The sequence below is a fragment of the Ostrea edulis genome, chromosome 6 (assembly GCF_947568905.1).
Source record: "Ostrea edulis chromosome 6, xbOstEdul1.1, whole genome shotgun sequence".
NCBI classification, from domain to species: Eukaryota; Metazoa; Mollusca; class Bivalvia; order Ostreida; family Ostreidae; genus Ostrea; species Ostrea edulis.
The window spans coordinates 32,125,082-32,149,820 of NC_079169.1; the positions used below are offsets into that span (position 1 = coordinate 32,125,082).

Below are 24,739 nucleotides of genomic sequence, written 5' to 3' on the forward strand. Positions count from 1 at the left end.
CTGATCAAGATATAGGGTTCACGGCGGGTGTAATCGGTCAATATGGTATGCTTACTCCTCCTAGGCACGTGATCCCACCTCTGGTATACCCAGGGGTCCGTGATTGTCGTACTCTTATAGGAGTTATGAGATGAATCACTGTATAGTTATCCTCACCTTTTTATAAGATCAGAATATGTATGAACTGTACGATGACTACTTCATTGATCTAATTGAGTTGCATTCACATTACCGGTAGCTTAGAACTGGGCCTAATAAAAACCAGTTATTTGTTAGGTATATGTTGCACGTATCTGTCACAAGAAGCAGTCATTTATGAATAGACTGTAACACAGATGTATCGATAAATCTTGGAGGCCACGGTTGCGTTATGAATAGTAATGTTGTCATGATTGCAGTCAGTCATTCATACTTAGTACTTGCACCTCGTTCTATTTTCCCCAGTGATAGAAACCATTTTTACAATGAATTTGATCCAGTTCTTGTCTTACTTTTAGACCTTGGAATAGTAAATAAATCTTTATTGCTATTATTCACCTTTTCATAAAGCATGTGGTGGTCCATGCGTTTTCCTATATATAATTGACACAAATTATGCTTGTGGTTTTAATTCGTTTAACCTTGTTAACTAGTAAATATTTTAACTAGCACAATTCCATCATCTCGCCATTCATTATAAAGTGATGCCTTTGCTTGCTGACTACCATGTTCTAGGCGATACTTTCATTCTCACCTATTTGCAATTTTCTACTTTGTTTAACCTGGTGATGCCTTTGGCTTCATATTCAGATGAACATGCCAGCTGGTCATTCTAGCTTGCCCCTAATAAAGATATCATATCAACTGGCTGTGCAGATTGTGCTCTAGCCCAATTCCATGGCGGCATTTGAATTACAAGTGTTGCACTTTCCACTGTATCTCCACCAACTATATCCTTTTTAATGGACTAGGTAGTAAAAACGTGACCCCAAGGTTCGACTGCAGCGTTGCTATGGATACCATATAGGGAAAGCATTGATGACTCCGCGCATTCCATCTACTTGCTCATAAATATGGAATGCGAAATGTTTTCAAAATACTGCATGTAACTGTCTCGCTATGCCAGTCCCATTATACACAGAAAGGGAAAATAGTATGAGTGCAACATGTATCGACTAATGAGATCCTGACTTTTCTTTTCCTATATGACCATTTAAAACCATCCACACCTGATATATTACTTTCCATTACTATTTATAACTGAAATATTACTCCTTATAGAATAAAGTGGAGTGGAATAATACAAATTATGTGACTGGTATGTGTATTTAGTGTGATTTATTTGTAAAACTTTCAAATACCTCCACTACTATTTACATATTTATTTCTCACTGCTTAAGTACCTACATTATACTGTCTTTCTCGCTGTTAAAGTACCTACATTACATTGTTTTTCTCTCTGTTTTAAAGTACATTTGTACGTGTATTTTACTGTCTTTCTCGCTGTTCGAGAACGTAGATTATATTACACTGCCGGATGTATGGGTTTTGGAATCCCTCCGCCACTCAAACAAACGTTTCAGGAACAAGTTAATTTCAAATGGTGGCTGTTATGAAGAAAGTTTATGTGCCTTGAACAATACACTCGGCTACTGAATTAGTTAGCAATAATCTATATATAATCCATAATCATTTAATGAAAAGCGTAGCTTTTGATTGTAAAAACTAAAACGAAAAATTACAAACCATTTACAGTGATAACACGGATTTGCAGTTTGAAAGGCCTGAAGCTTAATATGACTGACTTTAATTTCAAAGTACCCCTCCCTCAATTATTTTAACTGAAAAATAATAATGTTGAAAAATTCATTATATGATTAGCTAAAAGTTCAATTTCAATAATGTTATGAAATTATATATGTTAATATTCTTTGCTAGTTTCACCTGGGGGAAAAAGTATACACTCATTTAAACAGCCCTCAGTTAATGATACAGTCAAAGCGCACTGCAGGTTTTGTTTTGAACTCTTGAATTTTAATTTTATCAAATGGCGTAGAGCTGTACTCAGTGTAAATGCTCCTTGATATAAGTACAAATAGCGTTGATGTTACTCCTGTTTTGTGTGATGTTTTATTTCATTGCCCGTTGCGAAATATCCTTATGATAATTATCTGGACAACCTTTTTATTACCCCGAACTGCACCTTAAATTCATGATATAAACAAAACATATGGACCACAGCCATGACAGCTATTATAACTTTAACTAATTTTCCCATGATACCTTTGCAATATCACATTCACATGTGAAATATGCTGGTACTCCACGAGTAGAGGGATTTTTATGTTAATCTTTACGAATTCGAATTCAGAATGGAAACGGTAAACTGTCATTGTTTCATCTTATACTGAAATGAGAGGTTCCGTTGGATACATTCTCATTAAGCTAATTACACCGACATTGCGAAATATATCCCATTGAATGACTTTATATGATAGAGTCACACGAGTTGTCGCTCCTAAATCACTGGTTGAACAAGGAGTTCAAATGACTTTTCTATTGCAAGAAAGCCTTTCGCATATCTTAGAAAGTATGCAAGATTCAAATTATTTGCCTTGCACTATGTCGAGATGACTTTGACCCCCTCAAAGATCACCCTACTGTTGTACCTTTCATAGTATACCCGGAAGAGACCACTGCATAGGAGCATGGCTTACACAAACCTCTAGAGAAAATCTTTCCCATAAACTTAGTAAGGCACGCATAAAACGATACACTATCAAAAATGTCGCATACATGTACATCAGCCATTGTGCGTTACAAATGTAAATCTGCATAAATCAAAATTTGTAATTACAACAGATCACAAACTCCTAAAATACTCTTTAACATCCTCTATGCAGAAAAACACACACACAAAAAGGGTCCCGTGTCAGGATGATAAATAATCTTCATTACAACGGCCGTAAGCGCCATTAATAGGCCAAATCTTTTGGCCCTTCACATAAAGCGGACGCCATCTCTACAATAGAGGGAAAAAATAAAATGGGGCGTAAAACAACAAATACGGAGAACCGTTAAACGGGATGAACTATTCTCAAAAATGAAAGCATTACAAATTTCAAACTAATGTGTGAATATGTATATTAAAGTGCATATCTAGAATCTCCTTGCAGTTCGTATAAGCCACAAGGATACTTTATGTCAAATCAATAATGTACATACCATTGAAATTCAAGTTCTAAACACAACCACTAGGGGTAGTGAAGAGGACACCAAGGGAAGCTGTGGTTTTGCATGGGAATATGCATTGCTGATTAAATGCAAGTGATACGGTCCATAGCATGTATCCTCTTTTATGTTGCTTTCTCCTGCTATCATGACTTGGCAGAATTTGTACCTTTAGTCTTACAGCTCAAACGAACGGCACTGATGATATGATAAAAGGCAGGCGTGGCGAAGACAGTAGGCAAACCACAAAATGAATGAAATCAAAGAACACGAGAAACTATAAAGTGTCTACTTTACCAACGTCCTCTGAAAACGATAAAAAAAATTATGTGGTGACCATCTTTTATACGTTTTAAAGCTAAAGAAAACCAATTGTAAATTATGCAAACAGTAAACAGGATATCGACCTTGATGAAATAAAGAAAATCAATGAAACTGCTACCAGACGCTATGTCACCCTGCATTGATAAGGAGTTCAATCACTTTATATATATTAAGAGGGTCTTTATGATAAAATTTATTCATATTCGGAGAAATATTTTGGTTATATTGAGTTGAAAATGGTAGACTGACGTGTAGCCTCTGAATCATACAAAACATCCAAGACTTGAAATATCTAGATTACCCTTTCCTGAACATTGTGACAATCTTCTCAAATCAGTGAAAACTGTTAAAGGTAAAGACAGAAATAAAGTAGTGCTAATAAAAGAGAAAAAATAATAAGTAATACATTCCATAAAGAATACAAAATTAAGAATAGGTGAAACACATACCCCTGGCAACACCAAAAGGTGGGAGTAAGCATTCCCTGTTGGTTGAGCAAACCTGCCGTAAACCCTATATCCAGATCAAGTAAGCGAAGCTATCCGTAGTGAAAATCAGCATAAAACGGCAAACTAACAACTCAACTTTATGACAAACGGGATGATTTCAGCTTCTCCATCGTCAACTTCCCATATTTATGTAGCAATATTCCAGAGTTCCCGAAACGCGCCGGTCCATCAGGCATCCCCGATAAATTTTGAATGGGGCCGGCAAAATCCAAATTTTATCGGTCAAAATGTCCGGCAGATTTTATGGACTATTTTGAAATTTAAAAACATCTGAACAAATATAACTAAATGTAATAGTCATTTTATTAGTTACAAAAAATAACTATTAATTAAAAGTGGAGGGAAAAGCCAAACAAACGCGTAGTTTTATTTTTTTAATCCGGATAAATTCGCGGGTTCTTTTTTTACACACGTACAATTTCCTATTGGAGTTGACCAACATTGGGCATGTGGCCGATAAAGTGGAATTCGGGTGCCACAGGTACTAAAAGAAAAGAAAAAGACGGTCAGAAAGACAATGATGGGGATAAAGGAAGTAAGAGGGAAAGAAAATTCCACAAGAAATGGCTAGATGATTGGAAATGGCTGGTCTATGATGGATATATGATGTTTTGTAAAGTTTGCATCTCTTACGAAGAATCGGGGAAAGGTCGGTCAAAATATCCAATAAATTTTGTGAAAGGTTCAAATAACTTTAGAACTAGCGCTTTATTAGATCATGAGAAGTCGACTTTTCACAAAGATGCAACAGATTTTGAGACCACGAAAACGAATCCAAAGGAGGCACCAGCTAGAAGATCCTTGTTAGCTCTCCAAGAGCACAAGCGGAAAACTTTGGAACTTTACTTTAGAAACATCCATGGTATTGTTAAAAGTAAGAGACCGATTAGTGATTTTCTGTGGCTTAACAAGTTGGACATTGCTAGGGGTATCCTTGACAGTGGCGAGACGTACAATAACTGTAAAGCAGCTACTTGTTTTATGGAGAACAGTGCAGAAGTCGAACGAGAGGGTATTTTAGAGTCAGTTAAAAATGCAAAGTTTTTCAGCCTCACAATGGATGGATCTACGGATGAAGCTTCAATAGAGCAGGAGACACTTTTTGTGAGATACTGTGTTCAAGGTGACGTTTGTACAAAATTTCTTACAATTGGAGAGCCAGCCTCAACTTCTTCTGCTGATTTGTACACTTTTGTTACCACTAATCTGAAGAAGCGTGAATTGAATAAGGGCATCTCATTGATTGGTTTTGGATGTGATGGTGCAGCAAATATGGTAAATATATTAATTTTCAGCTGACACAAAACTTTTGAGCAACATTCAATAGCAAGCTGTGAAAAAAAGTATAGAAACATAAGTTCTTTCTCAATAAGATTGAACAATTTTAAATTTGAATTACAATTATGGAACTTCATTTTAACAATTTTAGATGTGCAAAAAAGGAGGCCTGGTGACACTGCTGCAAAAGGATTTTCCAGAACTGTTGGCCTGTCATTGTTTGGCTCATAGACTAGAACTTTCTTTTCGTGACATGGTCAAGGGAGATAAAAAGTATGAGCGTCTGTCTACCCTACTCCTTGGTATATTCTACTTTTACAAAAGGAGCCCAAAGCAACACAGTAATCTCAGACACACCTTTGAGGTAATTTGTTTTTACACTTTTTAAATATCTAAGTCCTGTAATAACTTAAAAGAGTACTGTGAATTGAATTGTATACTGAAAACTAAAATATTAATTAATATTTCTAAAGGTGATGAATGTAAAGGGCACACTTCCCCACAGAGTATCAGGCAGTCGCTGGATGCCACACATGCAAAGAGCATTAAAGTCGCTCTTTTCAAGTTTTCCTGGATATGTCTCTCATATGCAGAATGAGTCGCATACCAATCCCAAAGCAGAGGGTCTGGTGAAAATCATGTGCAACTTCCAAGTTATTGTTTATGCCACAGTGTTACTGGTACATGTATACCTAAATTTAAAGTAGTATTTCAGATAATTTGTTTACTGTCTACATTAGTATAGTAACAATTTGAAAATGAAATATGCAGTAAATTTGTTTTGTTGCTTGTAGGATGTCTTGAATCCACTGGTCAGACTATCCCTCTTTCTACAGTCCAAGGATGTGACACTAGCTGATGTCCATTTGATGGTACAATCCACTCTCAGCCATTTAAAATCTCTGGATCAGAAGTAAGATTTTTAATGTTGTAAGCAACATTATTTATGTGAAAAGAGAAAAATGAAAAGTGAATTGTCTCGAAATCTGTTTATTATATATGTAAATTAATTTTAGGAAGAGTGATACTCTTTTAAACTTGGAAGAAACCAAGGAAGTTGCAGGCATGCCATTAACATCTGCAGGGCCCTTTGACAGTGATTCTTTAATTAAGAAAATGGTTACTGGCATGACAAAGGCAATAAGTATTAGATTTGCAGATCTTGGAGATGAAGTGAAATTTACAAAAATTGCCAACTTTAGAAACTGGCCGATGGAGGAATTGAAAGGTAATAATGATTAAATACTGTATTATAATAGTAAATGAGGTTACAAAATGATTTATGATATGTGGATTGTCTGTAAACAAACATCTAATGTGAACATTTCAGAAAATACCAGATATGTAAGTTTTTATCATAGAAATAGAAATATTATATGGTTGAGGTGTAGTTGTAGTGGGACTTTGCCTATGTATTTATGCATGCCCATGCTTCGGCTTTTTACCTGTATCTCACTCCGACACTAGCTACTAGCCTGTAACAAACACACTCCAGCACAATCCAGTGTAACATATTCATATTGACATCGTACAATAAATACAACAAATATATCTGTTAAATCATTTTAGACTATGGATGCGATCATGTTGATGCTGTCACCAATCGATTTAAGGACACTTTAACTCGGCAAGGCGTGCATGTAGATGATTTGCAGGACCAGTGGCCCTTGCTTAAAACTCTTGTGCAAAAAAGTACGTATTACACAATACCTATATTACAACACAAGTAACAACATTTATATTTTAAACTTTGTATATAACAATGCCAAAAGTTTATTATTTCTGTGGAAATTGATTTCTGTCTGGTTTTAAGATATGGAAATAAGCTGAACACTGTTAAGTGGACACATGTTTGGAATTGCTTTTCTGACATGGGCATCCAGGACATTCTAACTGTTATGGACTTACTGCGTACACTCCCTGCCACTTCTGTTGTCAATGAGGCCTCCTTCAACCAGATGAAAATGACCAAGACAAACAGGAGACAGCGTTTGAGTAACAAGCACCTTGATGATTGCATGGTTATTCAGCTGGAGTCGACTGATATTTTGAACTTTGATCCAACAGAAGCAATTAATAAATGGATGGTAATTATAACATGTATTGTAATAGTTTAATTTTTGTTTTATTCGGTAGTTTGGATTTTAATCACGTATATATATATATGATAATGAACATATTTTGTAGACATCAAGTAAGCAGCCAAGAAGATTGACCTACGCTAGATCTACTTGCAACAAGAACAGCGAACAACAAGGCGAAGACATTATGATTCAGGAAGTGACACAGGATGAGGAACCTAGGAATACAACAGTTGCTGAATCGGACCCTGAGACTGCAGATGACTGTGACTACGAGACGGACTGTGACTCTGACAACGAACAGACAGAAGACTTTAATGACAGAGCAATTGAACAAACTGTGCATGAAATGGAAATAGAAATAAATTATTAGTCCGATCTATGTTAATTTTATCTCTTTTTATTTAAAACAACAATGTCCGGTAAATTTCACAATTGTCCGGTAAATTTTGATTATTTACCGGACAATTGTCCTACATATTTTTTACTAGTTTCGGGAACTCTGATATTCCTTTATCACTTGCAATTGGTGTTGATATATCTCAGCTGATTCGATGCGCAAGTGCTTGAGTATGATCAGTTTTCAAATCGAGGCGGGCTACTGACAAACACGTTGATGTTACAGGGTTTTCAACCGTCTCGTTTTAAGTCAGCGATTCACAAATTCTATGGTTGTTATAATGATTTAGTTTTCCAATACAACCCATCCTTGGGTCAAATGCTGTCTGACGTGTTTCATACCGATTGGTAGGCCGCTCTTGGCACACTCATTCTGATAACTCTTTTTACTTGATCAAGATATAGGGCTCACGGCGGATTTGACCGGCCAACAGGGGATGCTTACTCCTCCTAGGAACCTGATCCCACCTCTGGTCCGTGTTTGCCAAACTCTCTATTTCGTATTCCTTTTAGGAGTTTTGAGATTGATCACTGCTTGTTATCTTCACCTTTTCATTAAATGTGAACAGAAAATCAACTCAAACGACAGAGAGGAAATCAGAAAGTGCAAACACGGGGACATTCAACAGTGTGTCTTATTTTGATTGATTGATTGTTGTTGTTTAACGTCCCTCTCGAGAATATTGTCTTATTTTGAACAAGATTATCAAAAACATTAATACCTCCGCAACACAGGCCGATAGAAATTTGATGACTGTGTTTCCCCGATTAAAGACAAAGACATTTTATATATGCATTTATTTTAAGTTAAGTTAAAGAATGGATTTAAGAAAGGACCCCAACTCCATACCTCTTGAATCTACCATTCACCAACTTGTTTAGTAACATCTTGGATAGTACATGTATGGGCTTCTTTTCTCATTTCTACTGCAGCGCTACCTTTCGTTTCTGCCGTATATCTTTTTTCTCTTTCTCCAATATTGCATATGTGTTGTAATCCCGTGGGATCCGGGTTAGAATAGGTCATCAGTATCCCATTGCTTATAGTAAGAGGTGACTAAATGGAGTGGTCCTTCAGATGAGACTGCAAAAACCGAGGTCCCGTGTCACAGAATGTGGCACGATAAAGATCCCTCCCTGCTCAATAGCCATAAGCGCCGAGCATAGGCCTAAATTTTGCATCCCTTCACCGGCAGTGGTGACGTCTCCATATGAGTGAAATATTCCCGAGAGGGACGTAAAACAATAGTACAATCAATCATATGTGTTGTATATATTAAGAGTATTTTGATTGCTTCTTCGCACAAAGACTAATTATGGCAATGTGTCATATCCCCGAGTCATGGGTATTTGAACGCGCCTAAATCTAAAAAAGGGAATTGGTGGAAATTTTTTCAATATTATAAAACATATGTACTCTACTACAAAATGTGCTGTAAGACAGGGAAATTTATGTAGTAACTTTTTTAATACTACATTAGGAGTTAAACAGGGGGACAATTTAAGTCCTACTTTATTTAATATTTTTGTTGATGACTTTGAAAATTACTTTGATAAAGTAGTAACTTATCCTGCATCTTTAGGTGATATAACTTTTAATCACTTATTTTTTGCTGATGATCTTGTTTTATTATCAGAGTCAGCTGAAGGCCTCCAAAATTGTATAGACACTCTTTCAAAATATTGTATAGAATGGAAGTTGCATGTAAACTTAGAAAAAACAAAGGTTATGGTTTGTTCTACCAGGAAAACAAAGATCAATTATGGATTTTATTATAACAATTCTACTATAGATGTAACTGATAAGTACAAATATCTTGGTATAATTTTACAATCAAATGGCAATTTAAAACATGCCTGTGAGGATCTTGCTGCTAGAGCCAGAAAAGCTTACTTTGCCTTGAAGCGTAAACTACCTTTTGGCTCTGATCTCTCACCAAACTTGTGGTTAAAACTATATGAATCAATTATTGTCCCAATTTTAACATACTCCTCAGAAATTTGGATCTCTGACTTTAATGCAAACCCCAATAATTTTGATAAAACTCCTTTTGAAAAAATTCAGAATTTTATCTTGAAAAACATCTTAGGTGTACATAATAAAGCATCAAACTTGGCAACAAAAATGGAATTAGGTGTTCTCCCTATTCATGCCAAAATATACCAGCTTGCTATTAAATACTATTCTAGATTGGAAAATTTAGCAAAATCTAATGATAATCACAATGTTTTACTAAGGAATGCTTACTTGGAAGATGTACACTTGGCTAGTGAAAATAAAAAATGCTGGCAAACTTGTATAAAATCAATACAAAAGATGTTAAATGTTAACGTTGACACTGAATGTAAAATGTTTATTCCTAAACTTAAAAAATTCTTTGAAAATAAATTCTTTTCTGAACTTCAACATATTAACAACACTCAAAGTGGTAAGCTCTCATTTTATAGTACATTATTCAACCATGATGTTATGAAACTAGAAATCCAACCATATTTATGTCTTCCACTTCCTAAGAATTTAGTTTCTTATCTTACCAAATTAAGAATAAGTGCACATAAGTTGTATGTAGAAACAGGTCGATATTGTAATCCGGTCATTCCTAGAGAAAATAGATTTTGTTTTCATTGTCAAACTATTGTTGAAGATGAAAAACATTTTTTACTTGATTGTCCTGTGTATGAACATATTAGAAAAATGCATTCAAAACTACTAGATATTAATACCTTATTTTGTTTACTAAATCCACATAACCTTGTATCTACAAAACAAACCTGTCTATACATCAGAGACTGTTTTAATGTTAGAAATAAGTTTTCAACAGTTTGATATTTTGTAATGTATCAATATATATGTGTATCTATGTATGGCTAACAACACATTCTTATATAATGTGCTTTAGTGCCAATAAAGAATTGAATTGAATTGAATTTACGAAAAAGTGGGAAATACTGTCTGGACCAAATTGTGGTGATGGAGAACATGTTACAGGCTTCCCGCTCACACTTGGCACAAATTGAAATTTGCTATGCAAATGCACTAAAGTCAATCCGGTCACGGTAGCCTAGTCTTTAGGGCACTCATTTTGCAACCGAGAGATCCAAGTTCAATTCTCGATGCCGGCGCTGCGTCAAACTTTCGGTGTTTAACATAGGTATTGGTTATTCCTTCTTCAAGCGCCCGGCATGAGAAAAGAAAGTCGGGTCTCAAAAAACGGATGTTCCATGTCATGGTAAGCGTCGATACGACAGAGAATTCTCTCGTAACGGATGTTCCATGTCATGGTAAGCGTCGATACGACAGAGAATTCTCTCGCTACGGTCTTGAGTGTCATGCATAGGTTAAAAAAAATTGTGGCACTGCAGCTGGTGACATCAGGGCTACAAGAGTGATAAATCCTCTAACTGGACATAAAACAACGAACATTTGACAAAGACAAAGTGTAAAGAAGAAAGAGTCCAAGATTGACACCCAGCTATTCTCAGAGTGTAAAAGCTACATTTGTGTACCATCAACTGTAACACTTATAATTCAAGTACTTTGTTGAGCGATACACAGGAGACCATTCAGGCACAAATGTACATCGATAACTTTAATTTCAATTTTTGTAGATGTAGTGCGTTGAATTCAGCTTTGTCAAGGAAGAAATTGAACAAACAAAAGTACAAATACATCTATGCATCATACATGTACACTTAATATGATGACAAAGTTATAAACTTTGAAGGTAATATAATCAATCCCTACATTGTACAATCTAAGAAAAAACTATACTGACTTCAGAGAAACACAGTATAACTGTATAACTCGATCCCAATCGGGCAAGTGAAAATGCCAATATGGTTGATCGCTCGGGCGAGTCAATTACAGTTTTTAGCCGAGTTGCAACGAAGTTGAACTCGGCTATTGGTTTGGTGATGCGGGCGGTTGGGCGTCAACAATTGGTTTCCGGATGATAACTCGAAAAGTTTACAATCTAATCAAATGAAACTTTAATATATTGTTGGGTACCTGGTAAGGAAGACCCCTATTGATTTTGGAGAAAAATTGTCAAAGGTCAAGGTCACAGTGACTGAAAATAGAATGAAAATTTCAGAAAAATTTGGTTTCCGGATGATAACTCAGAAAGTATAAATCCGAATCAAATGAAACTTTGATATATTGTTGGGTACTAGGTAAGGAATACCCCTATTGATTTTGGAGGAAAAAAAGGTCAAGGTCACAGTGACCAAATATAGAATGAAAATTTCAGAAATATTTGGTTTCCGGATGATAACTCAGAAAGTTTAAATCCGATTCAAATGATACTTAAAGATATTGTTATGTACCAGGTAAGGAAGACCCCTATTGATTTTGGAGAAAAAAGGTGAAGGTCACATTGACCAAAAATAGATTGAAAACTTCAGACAAATATGGTTTCTGGACAGTAACTTGAAAAGTTTAAAACTGAAATTAGTTCTTCACAATTATAAATATGCCACATCATTCCTGATTTTACAATGTATCCCATGCAACTCGGCTTATGCACCCCTGGGTGAATATATTGATTTTTATTTACCTATATTTATAAAAAGCACGTTCGTCCTGTGTTAATAATTCAAAATGTTCAGCAAGGAACGACAACTCTGACTTGTGATTGGTGGTCGCGTTCCTACAAATTGATTGATTGATTGATTGTATCTTGCTTCACGTCTCGATCGAGAATTTTTCACCCATATGGAGACGTCACCAAGATCGGTGAAGGGCTTCAAATTTAGGCCTATGCTCGGTAGTTACGGCCATGGAGCAGTGAGGGTTCTTTAGCGTGCCACCCGTTTTTAAGGTCATCTCCGAGGACCCGTGACATCCACACCCAGTGGCGGATCTAGAGGGGGGTTACGGGGGTTGCAATCCAATCCCCCCCTTTGGATTCGCTAAAGAGAGAGAGAGAATGACTATAGAGTTATTAAAATCCTAGGCGATGGAAATTGTTTATACAATTGTGCGTCAACATTTCTATCAGGTGATGATAATTCATATTATCTTTTATATAGTTTGTATCTGTAATATTACATTTTATTTTTTTTAAAAATGAATTACTGGGAGTAAATCGGAATGCATTTTAAAACAGGATTCGTTTTAAAATCAACAGTGACAGATCTACGTCTGATAATTATACAATAACATTAATCCAAATTTGAATTTAGAAATACAAATTGATAGCAGTCCTGTTAAGTTGTCGTTTAACTATGTTAACGTACGTTATAACAACTCTCATTTCAGTGGCGGATTTAAGGAGGGGGAGTGGCGCAGTCGGCGCCCCCCCCCTAAAATTTTCAAATTTAAGGTAAATCGTGGTATCTTGTTTACACAAATGTACTAAACGATAAAAGAAGCAATAATTTCTTCCACTCCTGGAGAAATGAATGACAACATCTTTTTGATTTCTTGAATTACTTCATTGGGAGAACTTTTTCCAAAAACCCTTAAAATTTGTGTCATTTTACTAATTTCACCTTATTAAGAATGATAGAAAATAGTAAAAATTACTTAAATAGGAGACATGGTTTGAGCCCTTTAAAATCTGTAAAATCCAGGAGCTGGGCCCCCACCAGCGCTTCGCCCTGGACCCACCGGGAGCCTTAAGGCGGCCCCCAAACCCCCTGCCTCATAAAGTGGCGCCCCCTCGTAACCGCATTTCCTGGATCCGCCCCTGCATTTCTTCTTTAACGCGAACGCTCTAACCTCTCGGCCACCGCGCCGGCTACAAATTGCAGCTTTTTTTTATACTATTGGTAGTTTACTTTATTACATGAAAAGAGCAAATGAAATAAATGATATTCTAAGTAAGAAAGGACGGATAAATTGAAATGTCAATCGCAATTTTCAGAATTTGTAGTGACCATGAAACCGGTCTTGCACAAATTACATGACAAATATTACCTAGGCATTATATATATATATATATATATATATATATATATATATATATATATATATATATATATATATAATTCGTTTGTAGACTCGCTTGCAACGAAGACATCCATTTTTCTCCATTCAATGTATCAGTGTTCCATTCTTGTTAACACTGTAGATTATTAAGGAGGTACATGTATGCTACACCAGAGAATTTGATATGGATGAAAAGTAGGGGATATGTACAATGATAGTGTGGTCCCAGAGCAAAGCACAGCACATCTTTCATGTTGAGATATCTTTTCTGTCCCATCACGATCATTCTTCCAAACAACCATCTGTCACCTTTCAGGATAACTGATCTGCCAGCCATCAGTACATTCTGTCTGCCTCTATTTTAGTAACTGATCCAAATGTCTTTAAAGAACTCTTTTATAGGCTCATGAAACTTCTTTACTGGTGAGTCTGTCCCCAGTCTTTCTGCCATGAATGTGGTGAAAGCAGTGTGTGCATTTTTGAGATCCTCAGCTACCTCCTTCGGTGCAACAGTCTCTGTTGAAACACTTAATTAAAGGTTGTTCTCAAAGGAATTGATCCAACTGTAAAGTGTTTCTTTCACTAAGGAGACTGCCTTTTCGTCTTGGTCTCACCTTGATTTCTGGAGATGATGAATGCCCCACTTATTGCGCTGAACCGTTTCTGAGTCTGGTCAGAAAGCCACTCCTGTACTCGGCTGTGAGGTGCTGACAGCTTCAGACTGAACCTGGTAGTACCACCTACTGTCTGGCTATCCCTGTTCACGGTTACTTCAGTTGTTTGGTCAACAGGTATGCAGGCCAAAGGGATTAGATTCTGTGATTGAACACTAAAGTTGCCTTCTTTGAAAGCCTCGTAGATGTCTGGATGAGTGTCATGAAGATTGGTCATTCGAGCATAGTATGCAGGGAGGTATCTTGCGTAATTCAGTCTGTCATACGCAAAGCACCAAGGGATCATCTGTCTGATGGTGTGGAGATGCAGATCTCTCTCGCGAGAGGCTCAAAGTACCAAACATAACACTCGTATAAAGGGTGTGGGGGACCCGCGATCAATCTTACCTTCGTGCATGTTGTATACAACCAGACATGAAAGTCTAAAGAATGACTAATACGTCACATGTACTTCCACACGAATATTAATCAATCAGGATATCAATATATTCTCAATTATTGATATCCTCCAGCATTCAGATCATGTTAAGTGTTGGGCATAAAAGACTACATAGATCATCAATCCATTCAATAAATCAAATAATACTACACCCTCTCCAAATACCCAAAATAATGTACATGTATCCTAATGTTTTGGTTGCAGGCAAAAGGGTTCTCCTATCAAGTGTAAGATATGCCGGGTATTCCCTAATCTTTACATTCATAGGGTTGAAAGCAAAATTCAAGCACCAGGTCGAAATATTAATGAAAGAGATACCGTCTGGATTAAACTCCACATTCTGAAAAATTATGATCATCGATCACATAATCTTATAAACACTGCAATACAACTAGCAACATTGGGACATCAGTGTCCCTCGGCTTCCAAGACAATAGATTTCACAACACATTCTAAATTTAAAATTGTGAACCCGAAGAGAAAGCTGATTCACTTCATCAAGTCTGGTATAAATAACACAATTCCAAGAATTATATAATGAATAAGACATTGCTCCAATCGCTATAAGTGAAAAATATATTACTTCATTTGTTTTTGGCTATATTCAGCTCTAAAACTTCATAGTTATTTCGGATTTCAAACATTTCGGTTGAGCATCACTGAAGAGACATTATTTGTCGAAATACGCATCTGGTGCATCAAAATTGGTACCGTATAAGTTTTACTTCATATCAACCAGTATGGCTATTAAGTAAAGGAAAGATCAACACAACGTCTATTTTCCAGGTAAGCTAGGCCCAATCAGGGAATACAAATGCAGCTTGCTGCCCATCTTCACAAGTCAAGAGTTATTGATTCGTTACCTCGCACTAACCCTTGACATCAGTCGCTATTTAAAAGTTGGGCTCGAGAAGAAGCATATGATTGGTTTGCAGCCCGAAGCTGCAAACCAATCAGACAACGGCTTTTATAATCGGCCGAAAACAAAACTAAACAGTAAACACGCATGGCGACGGCATTATGGTGTAGAATTTGTGGCCAATTAGTACAAGACAGATACCGTCGATTAATTTTCGGGAGTTCGTTTTGCTTGAAGAAACAATTAGACGAGGTTTTGGGGTATGAGCCGAATGAAAATGATGGATTGTCGAAGTACGTTTGTCGACTATGTTTTAACAAATTAAACAAATTGTCCAAAATAATGGGAACAACTTCGTAAGATAGCGATTTACCACTGCCGGTTTTAGTCCCAATAAAAACATCTTTTTCTTCTCTGATACATGATATCGAAAGCTTTTGGTTTTCAGTCAAATGATCGATTTGATGTTTTTCATATATCTTTTCGTCAACGGACGCCATTTTTTACTTTCTGTTTATTCCCTTACCAAACTTTCATCTGAAACAAGAAATCCCATTGGCTGATTAATTTTAGCGTATTGCGTCATCCTTCTTCTCGAGCCCAACTTTTAAATAGCGACTGATGTCAAGGGTTAGTGCGGGGTAACGAATCAATAACCCTTGACTTGTGAAGATGCTTGCTGCCTCGAACACACTCAAATATGAAGACTATCACAACTCGCGATAGTCTATTCAAATACACAAAATATAACAAACAATCTTTACCAAGGATTGCAGCATCACATATTATCAATTATCTGTTCATTACCAATCCATTTCACGCCAAAATACAAATTCAATCCCACTCAACACCTTACCTAGAGACTAAAATACGATACCACCAAGGCATAAAAAATCCGGCCACCTAGATCTCAATGGAACCATCAAGGTTCAGCTACCTAGGCTATATGTAAGAATTAACTAAAAAAAAAATGCCTTCCTAAAAACAAAGAAAGACCGTATAAAAGACCCACTGTAGAAAATATGTCCTTTCACTTACATGGATGTCTAAAATATGTCTAATTCGTCACATACATGTATATGCTTCCGCTCGGATATTAAAAAATGAGGATAATCTGTGACCCTTCCAGCATATTTAGTGAATGACTCGCATTCCCCTGTGATGAATACTAGTGACATTCTCAGCGCATTCTATGAACGACTCACGTGTCCTTGTGAGGTATACTCGTGGTCACCCTCTCAACACATACGAATCACGTGTCCTTGTGAGGTATACTCGTGGTCACACTCTCAGCACATTCTATATATAGTGACTCGCATATTCTTGTGAGAAATAGTCGTCACACTATCAACACATTCTACGAATGACTTGCACATCCTTTTGATGAATAGTCTTTACCCTCTCAGCAGACTCTTGCATTTCATATTATGTCATAAAGGTTCTGTATACGTGCCCTATATATCCTATGTACATAATTATAGTTCTCAGTTACGGTGAGGAGCACTAGAATTTTTTTTTAATCTTCATATTTTAATTGTAGACTAAATCAATCAATATATAGAGTCAACGTTCCTCTCCGTTACACATTTGTCGTTCTTTACTATCACAGAATTTTTTTCCAGGGGCCACTTACACTACATATATGTCAAAACCAAGTTTTACAAGATTCGTGTAAAAACCCCTTTCGCTGTTGTTCTATTGCATACTGTTATACCTAATGACGTTATATCCTTATTTGCAGTGGATTTATTATTCGAAAAAACAATTTTTAATGAGTCAAACAAAAGCATGCAGTACGAATAGCAGCCTTTGTCAGGAATGTATCTTGTATAATCAAGATATATCGGGATTACCTTTTCAGACATAATTATAAGAAGATAAATGCTACATTTGACCAATTATGTTACAATTTTGATCCGTTCTCACCTTCCTTGCTGGAGTGTTGCCATTTTGTTTTAAATTTAATGCTACATGAAGGGTGCATGATTTTCCCATTTAATTCCTCTCACAAGTTTTCAAGTTATGATCTTCTCATTTTACAGAGTGTTTGTATGGGTATTGAAAATGTGTCAAAGATTTTGATTTTCTACAATTATTGCGAATGTAACAGGATGTTAATATAGTCGGTCATGAAGAAATATTACAAAGTGGGTAATTGGTTTGTCCGCGTAGATCCTCTCAGTTTTCAAAGTAAGGCCTTATTAAAGAAATTGAAGCGCCCAATTATTTTCCAATTTTTTTTATTTTTTTTTTTTTTTGCCGTAAACATCTATGTTCAATAAAATATGTCGAAGTATGAAGAAGATGTGGAAGACTCTTTGGAGTCTTGTTTTGAATTCATCTGGGATATATTGATTCAATATATGAATGAAAATGATTATCGTTAATAGATCAAATGTCGGTATATCTAAATGTCAAGTTGAAGGTCACAGCAAGTTATTTTTTCTTCTGAGGTATCAGATTTGTTCTTCTCGTGTAGAAGCTTTTGACTAAATGCGACCTAGTACGAATATAAAACAGGTCAGCTAATAAAGGAGCAAAATTTGTGTCCATGGTAATTCCAACACACTGTTGGAACACCTGGTCACCAAAGATGTTGTCACACAGAAACTCGAGTATCTTTTTATATCAACTTTAGAGTACTTGTGCTTAGAGTCAAAATGGTGTTTGACAAAGTAATGTTTTGAATGACTGATCACGGGATAAGAATGAAAGGTGAAGATAACAAACAGTGATCAATCTCATAACTCCTATAAGCAATACAAAATAGAGAGTTGGGCAAACACGGATCCCTAGACACACCAGAGGTTTGAATCAAGTGCTTGGGAGGAGTAAACATCCCCTGTCGACCGGTCACACCCGTCGTGAGCCCTATATCCTGATCAGGTAAACGGAGTTATCCGTAGTCAAAATCAGTGTGCCAAGAACGGCCTAACGATTGGTATGAAACACGTCAGACAGCGTTTGACCCAATGATAGGTTGTATTGGCAAACTATATTGTTATAACGACCATAGAATTTGCGAAATGCTGACTTTAAACGAGACTGTTGAAACTCCTGCACTATCAAATTCTTTGTCAGTAGCCTACCTCGATTTAAAAACTGATCATACCAGAAACAGTTCTTGTGTATCAAATCAGTTGAGAGATATAAACACCATATGCAGGTGATAATGGAATATTGCTATATAGATATGGAAAGTTGACGATGGGAGAAGCTGAAATCATCCCATTGATCATAAAGTTGAATTAGTTAGGTTGCCTTTAATATCTATTTTCAATAAAATATCGTAAGTATGAAGCAAAAGTGGACGACTGTGATGTCTTTTATTTCGAGTTAACAGAGATATATCGAATCGACGTACGAATGAAAAATATTATTAATGATAGATAAACCGTTGTATATATATCTAAATGTAGCATTGAAAGCCACAGCAAGAGATTTTTTCTTCTCACGTAGAAGTTTTTGAATAAATTCTGCTTCATATGAATATAGAAACAGGTCAGCTAACAAAGGAGCATAATTCGTGCCCATGGGAATTCCAACAGCCTGTTGAAAGACCTGATCACCAAAGACCACGAAGATATTGTCAATGAGGAACTCCGGCATATTTTCTATTTCAACTTCAGAGTACTTGTGCGTGGAATCAGATTGGTGTTTAACAAAGTAATTTTTTGGATGACTGATCACTAGATACGAATATTTCTGTTTTCCAATTTTGTTGAAGAAGCAACTGTCTATGATGTCGAAAAGTCTAATCTCTAATTTATCGTGAGGAATGGTCGTGAAAAGTGTTGAAAAGTCATAGGTTTTGGTGTTATTAGTTTAGGAAAAGTTTTGCGATTTCAAGTTTATTAAAAGTTCTTTAGAATTTGTTAGAATCCACATTTGATTAACACCACTTCTGGCATATGTAGTCGCACAGTAAGTTTGAAGTTTCTCCTTCACAGCTGTTAATATTTCCGTGACGAGCAAAGATGGGCTTGGTAGAGCAATTACTGGATCCAGCAATGTAATTTTGTTGTAAGTGTTTTTGTGTAGTTTAGGAATCCAGTATAGATACGGAAACTTATATTCATTCGACTGATTGACTGGGATATTAAATGAGTTTAAAACTTTAGCATTGTTTTGAAGAATTTCATCTTTTGAAAGGGCAGTTGGAGTATAAGTACGATTACCAAAAGTGGATTTACTGCCAAGTTCGTTTAAAATACTGTTATACATAATGTAATAATGAGCCTTACAAAGACAAATGTTGTTACAAGCTTTGTCAGCTGGAACCAAAACATATTCTTTATGTAACCTATCTAATTCTGTTATCACTTCTGGTTTACTAAACACAGAAGGATAGATGGTGTGTAATTTTGTTTTAATGTAAAAACTTATACGGTACCAATTTTGATGCACCAGATGCGCATTTCGACAAATAATGTCTCTTCAGTGATGCTCAACCGAAATGTTTGAAATCCGAAATAACAATGAAGTTTTAGAGCTATTATAGCCAAAAACAGCGTGCCAACAAAGTGGAGTCAAATTCGTCCAAGGATAAGAGCTATGCATGAGGGAGATAATCCTTAATTTTGAAATGAATTTCTAAATTTTATAACAGCAATTAAATATACATCCGTATTTTCAAGCTAGTAACGAAGTACTTAGCTACTGGGCTGTAGAGACCCTCGGGGACTAACAGTCCACCAGCAGAGGCCTCGACCCAGGGGTCATAATGTAAAAACTTATACGGTACCAATTTTGATGCACCAGATGCGCATTTCGACAAATAATGTCTCTTCAGTGATGCTCAACCGAAATGTTTGAAATCCGAAATAACAATGAAGTTTTAGAGCTATTATAGCCAAAAACAGCGTGCCAACAAAGTGTCTAATGCAGGGTTTTGGTATTCCTCTTATGCTTTCAACCCATTCTGACAATGTATTAAGTTCTTCTTCTTCATATTTAGCCCATCGTCTGGCATAATCTTCGACAGAATTCATAATATATATGTAGGAAATACAGGGTGTAGACTTCAACTTGAAATAAGTTGGAATACTTCCGTTTTCCATTTTTGTCCAAGAAGCAGTTGTCTACGGTATCAAAACACGTAGTCTTACCTTTATCGTGAGGAATTGTCGGGTAAAAAGTAATGGAAAGTCATACGTTTTTGATGTGGTTGATTTGAGAACTTTTGTGATTGCCAGAAGTGGTGTAAATCAAATGTGGATTCTCAGAACTTTAGTAACCTCGATCACTATTATTTATACTCACTTGGTAATACATTTGTATTTCTGCATTCTTTTTTCAGATCAAAAGAATTTTTTTTTTTTAAAAAGAGAGAGATATTGTTTTTACTGAAGAACATACTACTGTGGAGTAGTTTGTATACATCACTTCGTTGTCTTTACCTTTCATTCGCATTTATATGACTGCTTTAAATGTAATGATATCCGACGGTTTGGAATTCGTGGAATACTGTAAACATGATATTCGCGAATATTTATACACCTATAATAATCTGGAATTCACATAATGTAAAGAACGAGATATCCTCTACCCCTGATATCTATTGCGACACAGAGTTGTTTTTCGTACCTTACATGTACCTCTGTCAACGTCTCAATTCAAGCTCAGAATTCCATTCACAGAGAACTTTTCCACAACAATTTTCGAAGATCTTCATTTGATAATATCTACATTTCCAATGCTATTTACAAATTGTAATGATACCCATTTTCTCATGAATGCAGTTGTAAGAATACAGATAAAGATTGAACGGCTGAGAATTGCGACAAAAATATAAAATAAAGTAGAATGTACATAAAAGAAATACCATTTTTAGAAATACATGGTGTTATGTACTGCACGGTAAACGAATGCTATTAATAAAATTTACATATAATGATGTTGCACAAGTTGCCCCTCTTATGACACAACGAAATCTGGAAATTCTTCTGAAGAGTGATTTAACATATACATTCACACCACTATTCAACTGTATTCCAGGAAAGAGATAGAATTTTGAATATAAGATCGGCTTCAAAAGTCACTTAGATTAGAAATCTGACTAACTTAACCCTAAATTACATGACAAGAACTTGAGTATGATGTTTTCATTTGCTTTGGGTGTTTGAGTTTGGCATGGTGAAACATCTATGACAATAAACCATATGATACAAGACCTACTCTTCCCTAATACATTTGTATGAATATGTTCAACACGATTTATAAATAGCCTGTGAAAAGATTTCTTCGTACAGACGTGTTACAGCATTTGGTCTGTAATTGATGATGTGTTCACCGTAAACAATCATCAGGATTTACATACTCATGAATTATATACAATGTGCAATTGTCCAAGACACAAATATCTAAACCATTTATAATATATTGCTGTATTTCAAAAATCATACATTTGTTTTCAGACTGCTAATATAGGGAAAAGAAATTAAATTTTAAATACACTTTGACGATTGTATGTTAACATACCTGCTCATGATCAGGAACCATATGACTTATTTCAATCCAACATATCAAGTCATAAGATGCTATAATTTCAGCTCATACTAAGGGTCAAACCTACATTCAAGTACTCTTCATCTTTTCATTTGATATCTAACTCAACTTGACAAAGAAATATGAGTCAGAGTACTTACACAGGACTCGAAATAAAAGACACCATAAAGTCTTCCACATCTGCTTCCTCCTTAGATATTTTACTGAACATTGATGTTAACGGCAAACTAACAACTCAACTTTATGACAAACGGGATGATTTCAGGTTCTCCATCGTCAACGTCCCATTTTTATATAGCAACATCCCATCATCACCTGCATATGGTGTTTATATCTCTCAACTGATTCGTTACGTACGCATGAGCTCGTTATGCGTGTGATCAGTTTTTAAATCAAGACAGGCTACTGACAAAGAAGTTGATGATACAGGGGTTTCAACAGTCTCGTTTAAAGTCAGCATTTTGCAAATTCTATGGTCGTTATAACGGTCTAGTTTGGCAATAAAACCTGGCATTGGGTCAAACGTGTTTCATACCAATTGTTAGACCGTTCTTTACACACTGATTTTGACTACGGATTACTCACTTTATCTGATCAGAATAAAGGGTTCACGGCCTGTCGACAGGGGGTAGTTACACTTCCTAGCTTAACACCTGATCCCACCTCTGGTATGTCCAAGAGTCCGTGTTTGCCCAAATCGTAATTTTGCGTTCCTTATAGGAGTTTTCATACGTAATACATTTGTTTTTCTTATTTAAATCAAACGCGGGCCATTTGTCACCGAAGTCGAAATGTTGGTACATCCACCCCGGTTGTCTCTGTTGTAAACAAATTTTACTTTCTCTGCCATGTTCTCGGAAAGAAAGTGACATTTAGAGAGTCTAAATCTTATATTACTGTCATCAATTTGTTATGAAATATTGCTATTACTTATCATTGTATATTCCGGGGTTTATATTCTGTAGAGTATTCTATTATTTGATACAAAACTAGAACTCAGGAACAATCGTTTTTGTCATTCCTATCCTTCTTGTTACACTTCAGAAATAAAGTATACGCATTTCCATGGATTCCGAGGTTGAAAAATGTTTTAAAACAGCATTTTGAGACCGAGGAAGTTATCCTGCATTTTCCAAGAAAGGAAGAATCTACTACGGTTCAAAATATACAGGTGATTGTTTTCCGATATAGCTACATGTACGAATTAGGTCAGTTCATGACGTCATGGCAGTTGCCGAAACGGAGTACATGGTTTGTTTTTGTTTTGTTGTTGTTGGTTTTTTTGCTAACGAAAAAGGTGATATTGTAGGGTCTAGTACTTTAAAAGACATTTCAATTATTTAGTATATAATGCACAACGTCTAATCAGGTCGAAGACATTACACTGATATGGTCTTAATAAGTATTGTATTTTAAATTCATCTATTCATTTACCTTCTGCAAGTTTAATATGTATCACTGTTAATCGGCATATTGGAAGATAATGGACTGCAATAACCGTGGTAGATTTAACTATTCTTTCTCAATATTTATGTAGATAAAACATAGACATCCAACAATACATGCAAGTTTGTTTAGCAGATCCTAGAAATTAAGTTGCAGGTCTAAGCACCCCGTCTGTAAATATTGTGTGACAAAAATCTTATTTTCAACAGCTGATATAATCAGAAGGCTGGTAGTTAATCATTTCAGAGAGAAAAATATGCCCTGTCTCGAACGAAACCACCTGAATCCGAAGAATAAATTCGGAGATTATTTTGACACGGCCATGTTTTGAACCTTGGGGTAATTTTTGGTGTGTAATGTACAGTGTAACTGTTTAGTGTACACATATAAATTAGAGCTGTACGAGTTCTTCCTCTTGTCACATACAGAACGAAAATGCTAGATTTCTAAGAAAATGTGGGATAAAAGGTCACCAAAGTCATGCTTAGTACACGTCGGTAAGATAAAATTTATCGCATACAATTAAGTTTTTTAGGTCACCTGAATTCATTCAGGTGACCTATTGCTATCTGTTTTTGTCCGTCGTCGTGCGTCGTGCGACGTGCGTCGTGCGTTAACATTTGAACATTTTCAGCTTCTTCTCTGAAACCCCTGAACCAATTTCAACCAATTTTGGCATATAGCATCTGTGGGTGGAGGGGAACAAAAATTGTGAAATTCGTGGTCCCTGCCCCCCTGGGGCCTGAGGGGTGGGGCAAAAACCATCAAAATGAGTGTAATTTTAAAAAATCTTCTTCTTTACTCCTGGACATTAAGAAGCCAAACTGTGGGCATAATTATAATGAGCGTTGAGACCTCTACCAAAATTTTGAAATTCATGGCCCCTGGGGCAGGGGTTCTTGTGTTAGGGTGGGGCTCTATTGGTCATATAGTGAAAATGTAGAAATTCTTTGAAAATCTTCTTCTCTGTCTCTGGGTATTAAGTAGACAAATTAAAAGCATGGTAAAGATGAGCAAGGATGCCTCTTTATAACCCCCACAACAAGCTGTGGAGGGTATACTGGAATCGGGCTGTCCGTCT

The 24,739-nt window shown here is 36.0% G+C and overlaps 2 protein-coding genes across 2 annotated transcripts; both read left to right on the forward strand.

The window, feature by feature from the left end:
- Positions 1 to 4,490: 4,490 nt before the first annotated feature.
- On the forward strand, positions 4,491 to 6,563 carry LOC125647108 (zinc finger protein 862-like). Its single transcript, XM_048873799.2, has 5 exons — positions 4,491 to 5,318; positions 5,473 to 5,685; positions 5,795 to 6,001; positions 6,116 to 6,234; positions 6,338 to 6,563. The coding sequence occupies exons 1-5, from the start codon at positions 4,491 to 4,493 to the stop codon at positions 6,561 to 6,563; spliced, it is 1,593 nt and encodes a 530-aa protein (XP_048729756.2).
- A 566-nt stretch (positions 6,564 to 7,129) lies between these two features.
- Positions 7,130 to 7,784, forward strand: LOC130047011 (uncharacterized). Its single transcript, XM_056141127.1, has 2 exons — positions 7,130 to 7,408; positions 7,509 to 7,784. Exons 1-2 carry the CDS (start codon positions 7,193 to 7,195, stop codon positions 7,773 to 7,775), a joined length of 483 nt encoding a protein of 160 aa, XP_055997102.1. The 5' UTR covers positions 7,130 to 7,192; the 3' UTR covers positions 7,776 to 7,784.
- The last annotated feature ends 16,955 nt before the right edge of the window (positions 7,785 to 24,739 follow it).

Coding starts and splice junctions, on each gene's coding strand:
- LOC125647108 (XM_048873799.2), top strand. CDS start 4,491: ATGTGGCCGATAAAGTGGAATTCGGGTGCCACAGGTACTAAAAGAAAA. Junction 6,002..6,115: donor TTTATGCCACAGTGTTACTG/GTACATGTATAC, acceptor TGTTGCTTGTAG/GATGTCTTGAATCCACTGGT. Junction 6,235..6,337: donor TTAAAATCTCTGGATCAGAA/GTAAGATTTTTA, acceptor AATTAATTTTAG/GAAGAGTGATACTCTTTTAA.
- LOC130047011 (XM_056141127.1), top strand. CDS start 7,193: ATGGGCATCCAGGACATTCTAACTGTTATGGACTTACTGCGTACACTC. Junction 7,409..7,508: donor AAGCAATTAATAAATGGATG/GTAATTATAACA, acceptor CATATTTTGTAG/ACATCAAGTAAGCAGCCAAG.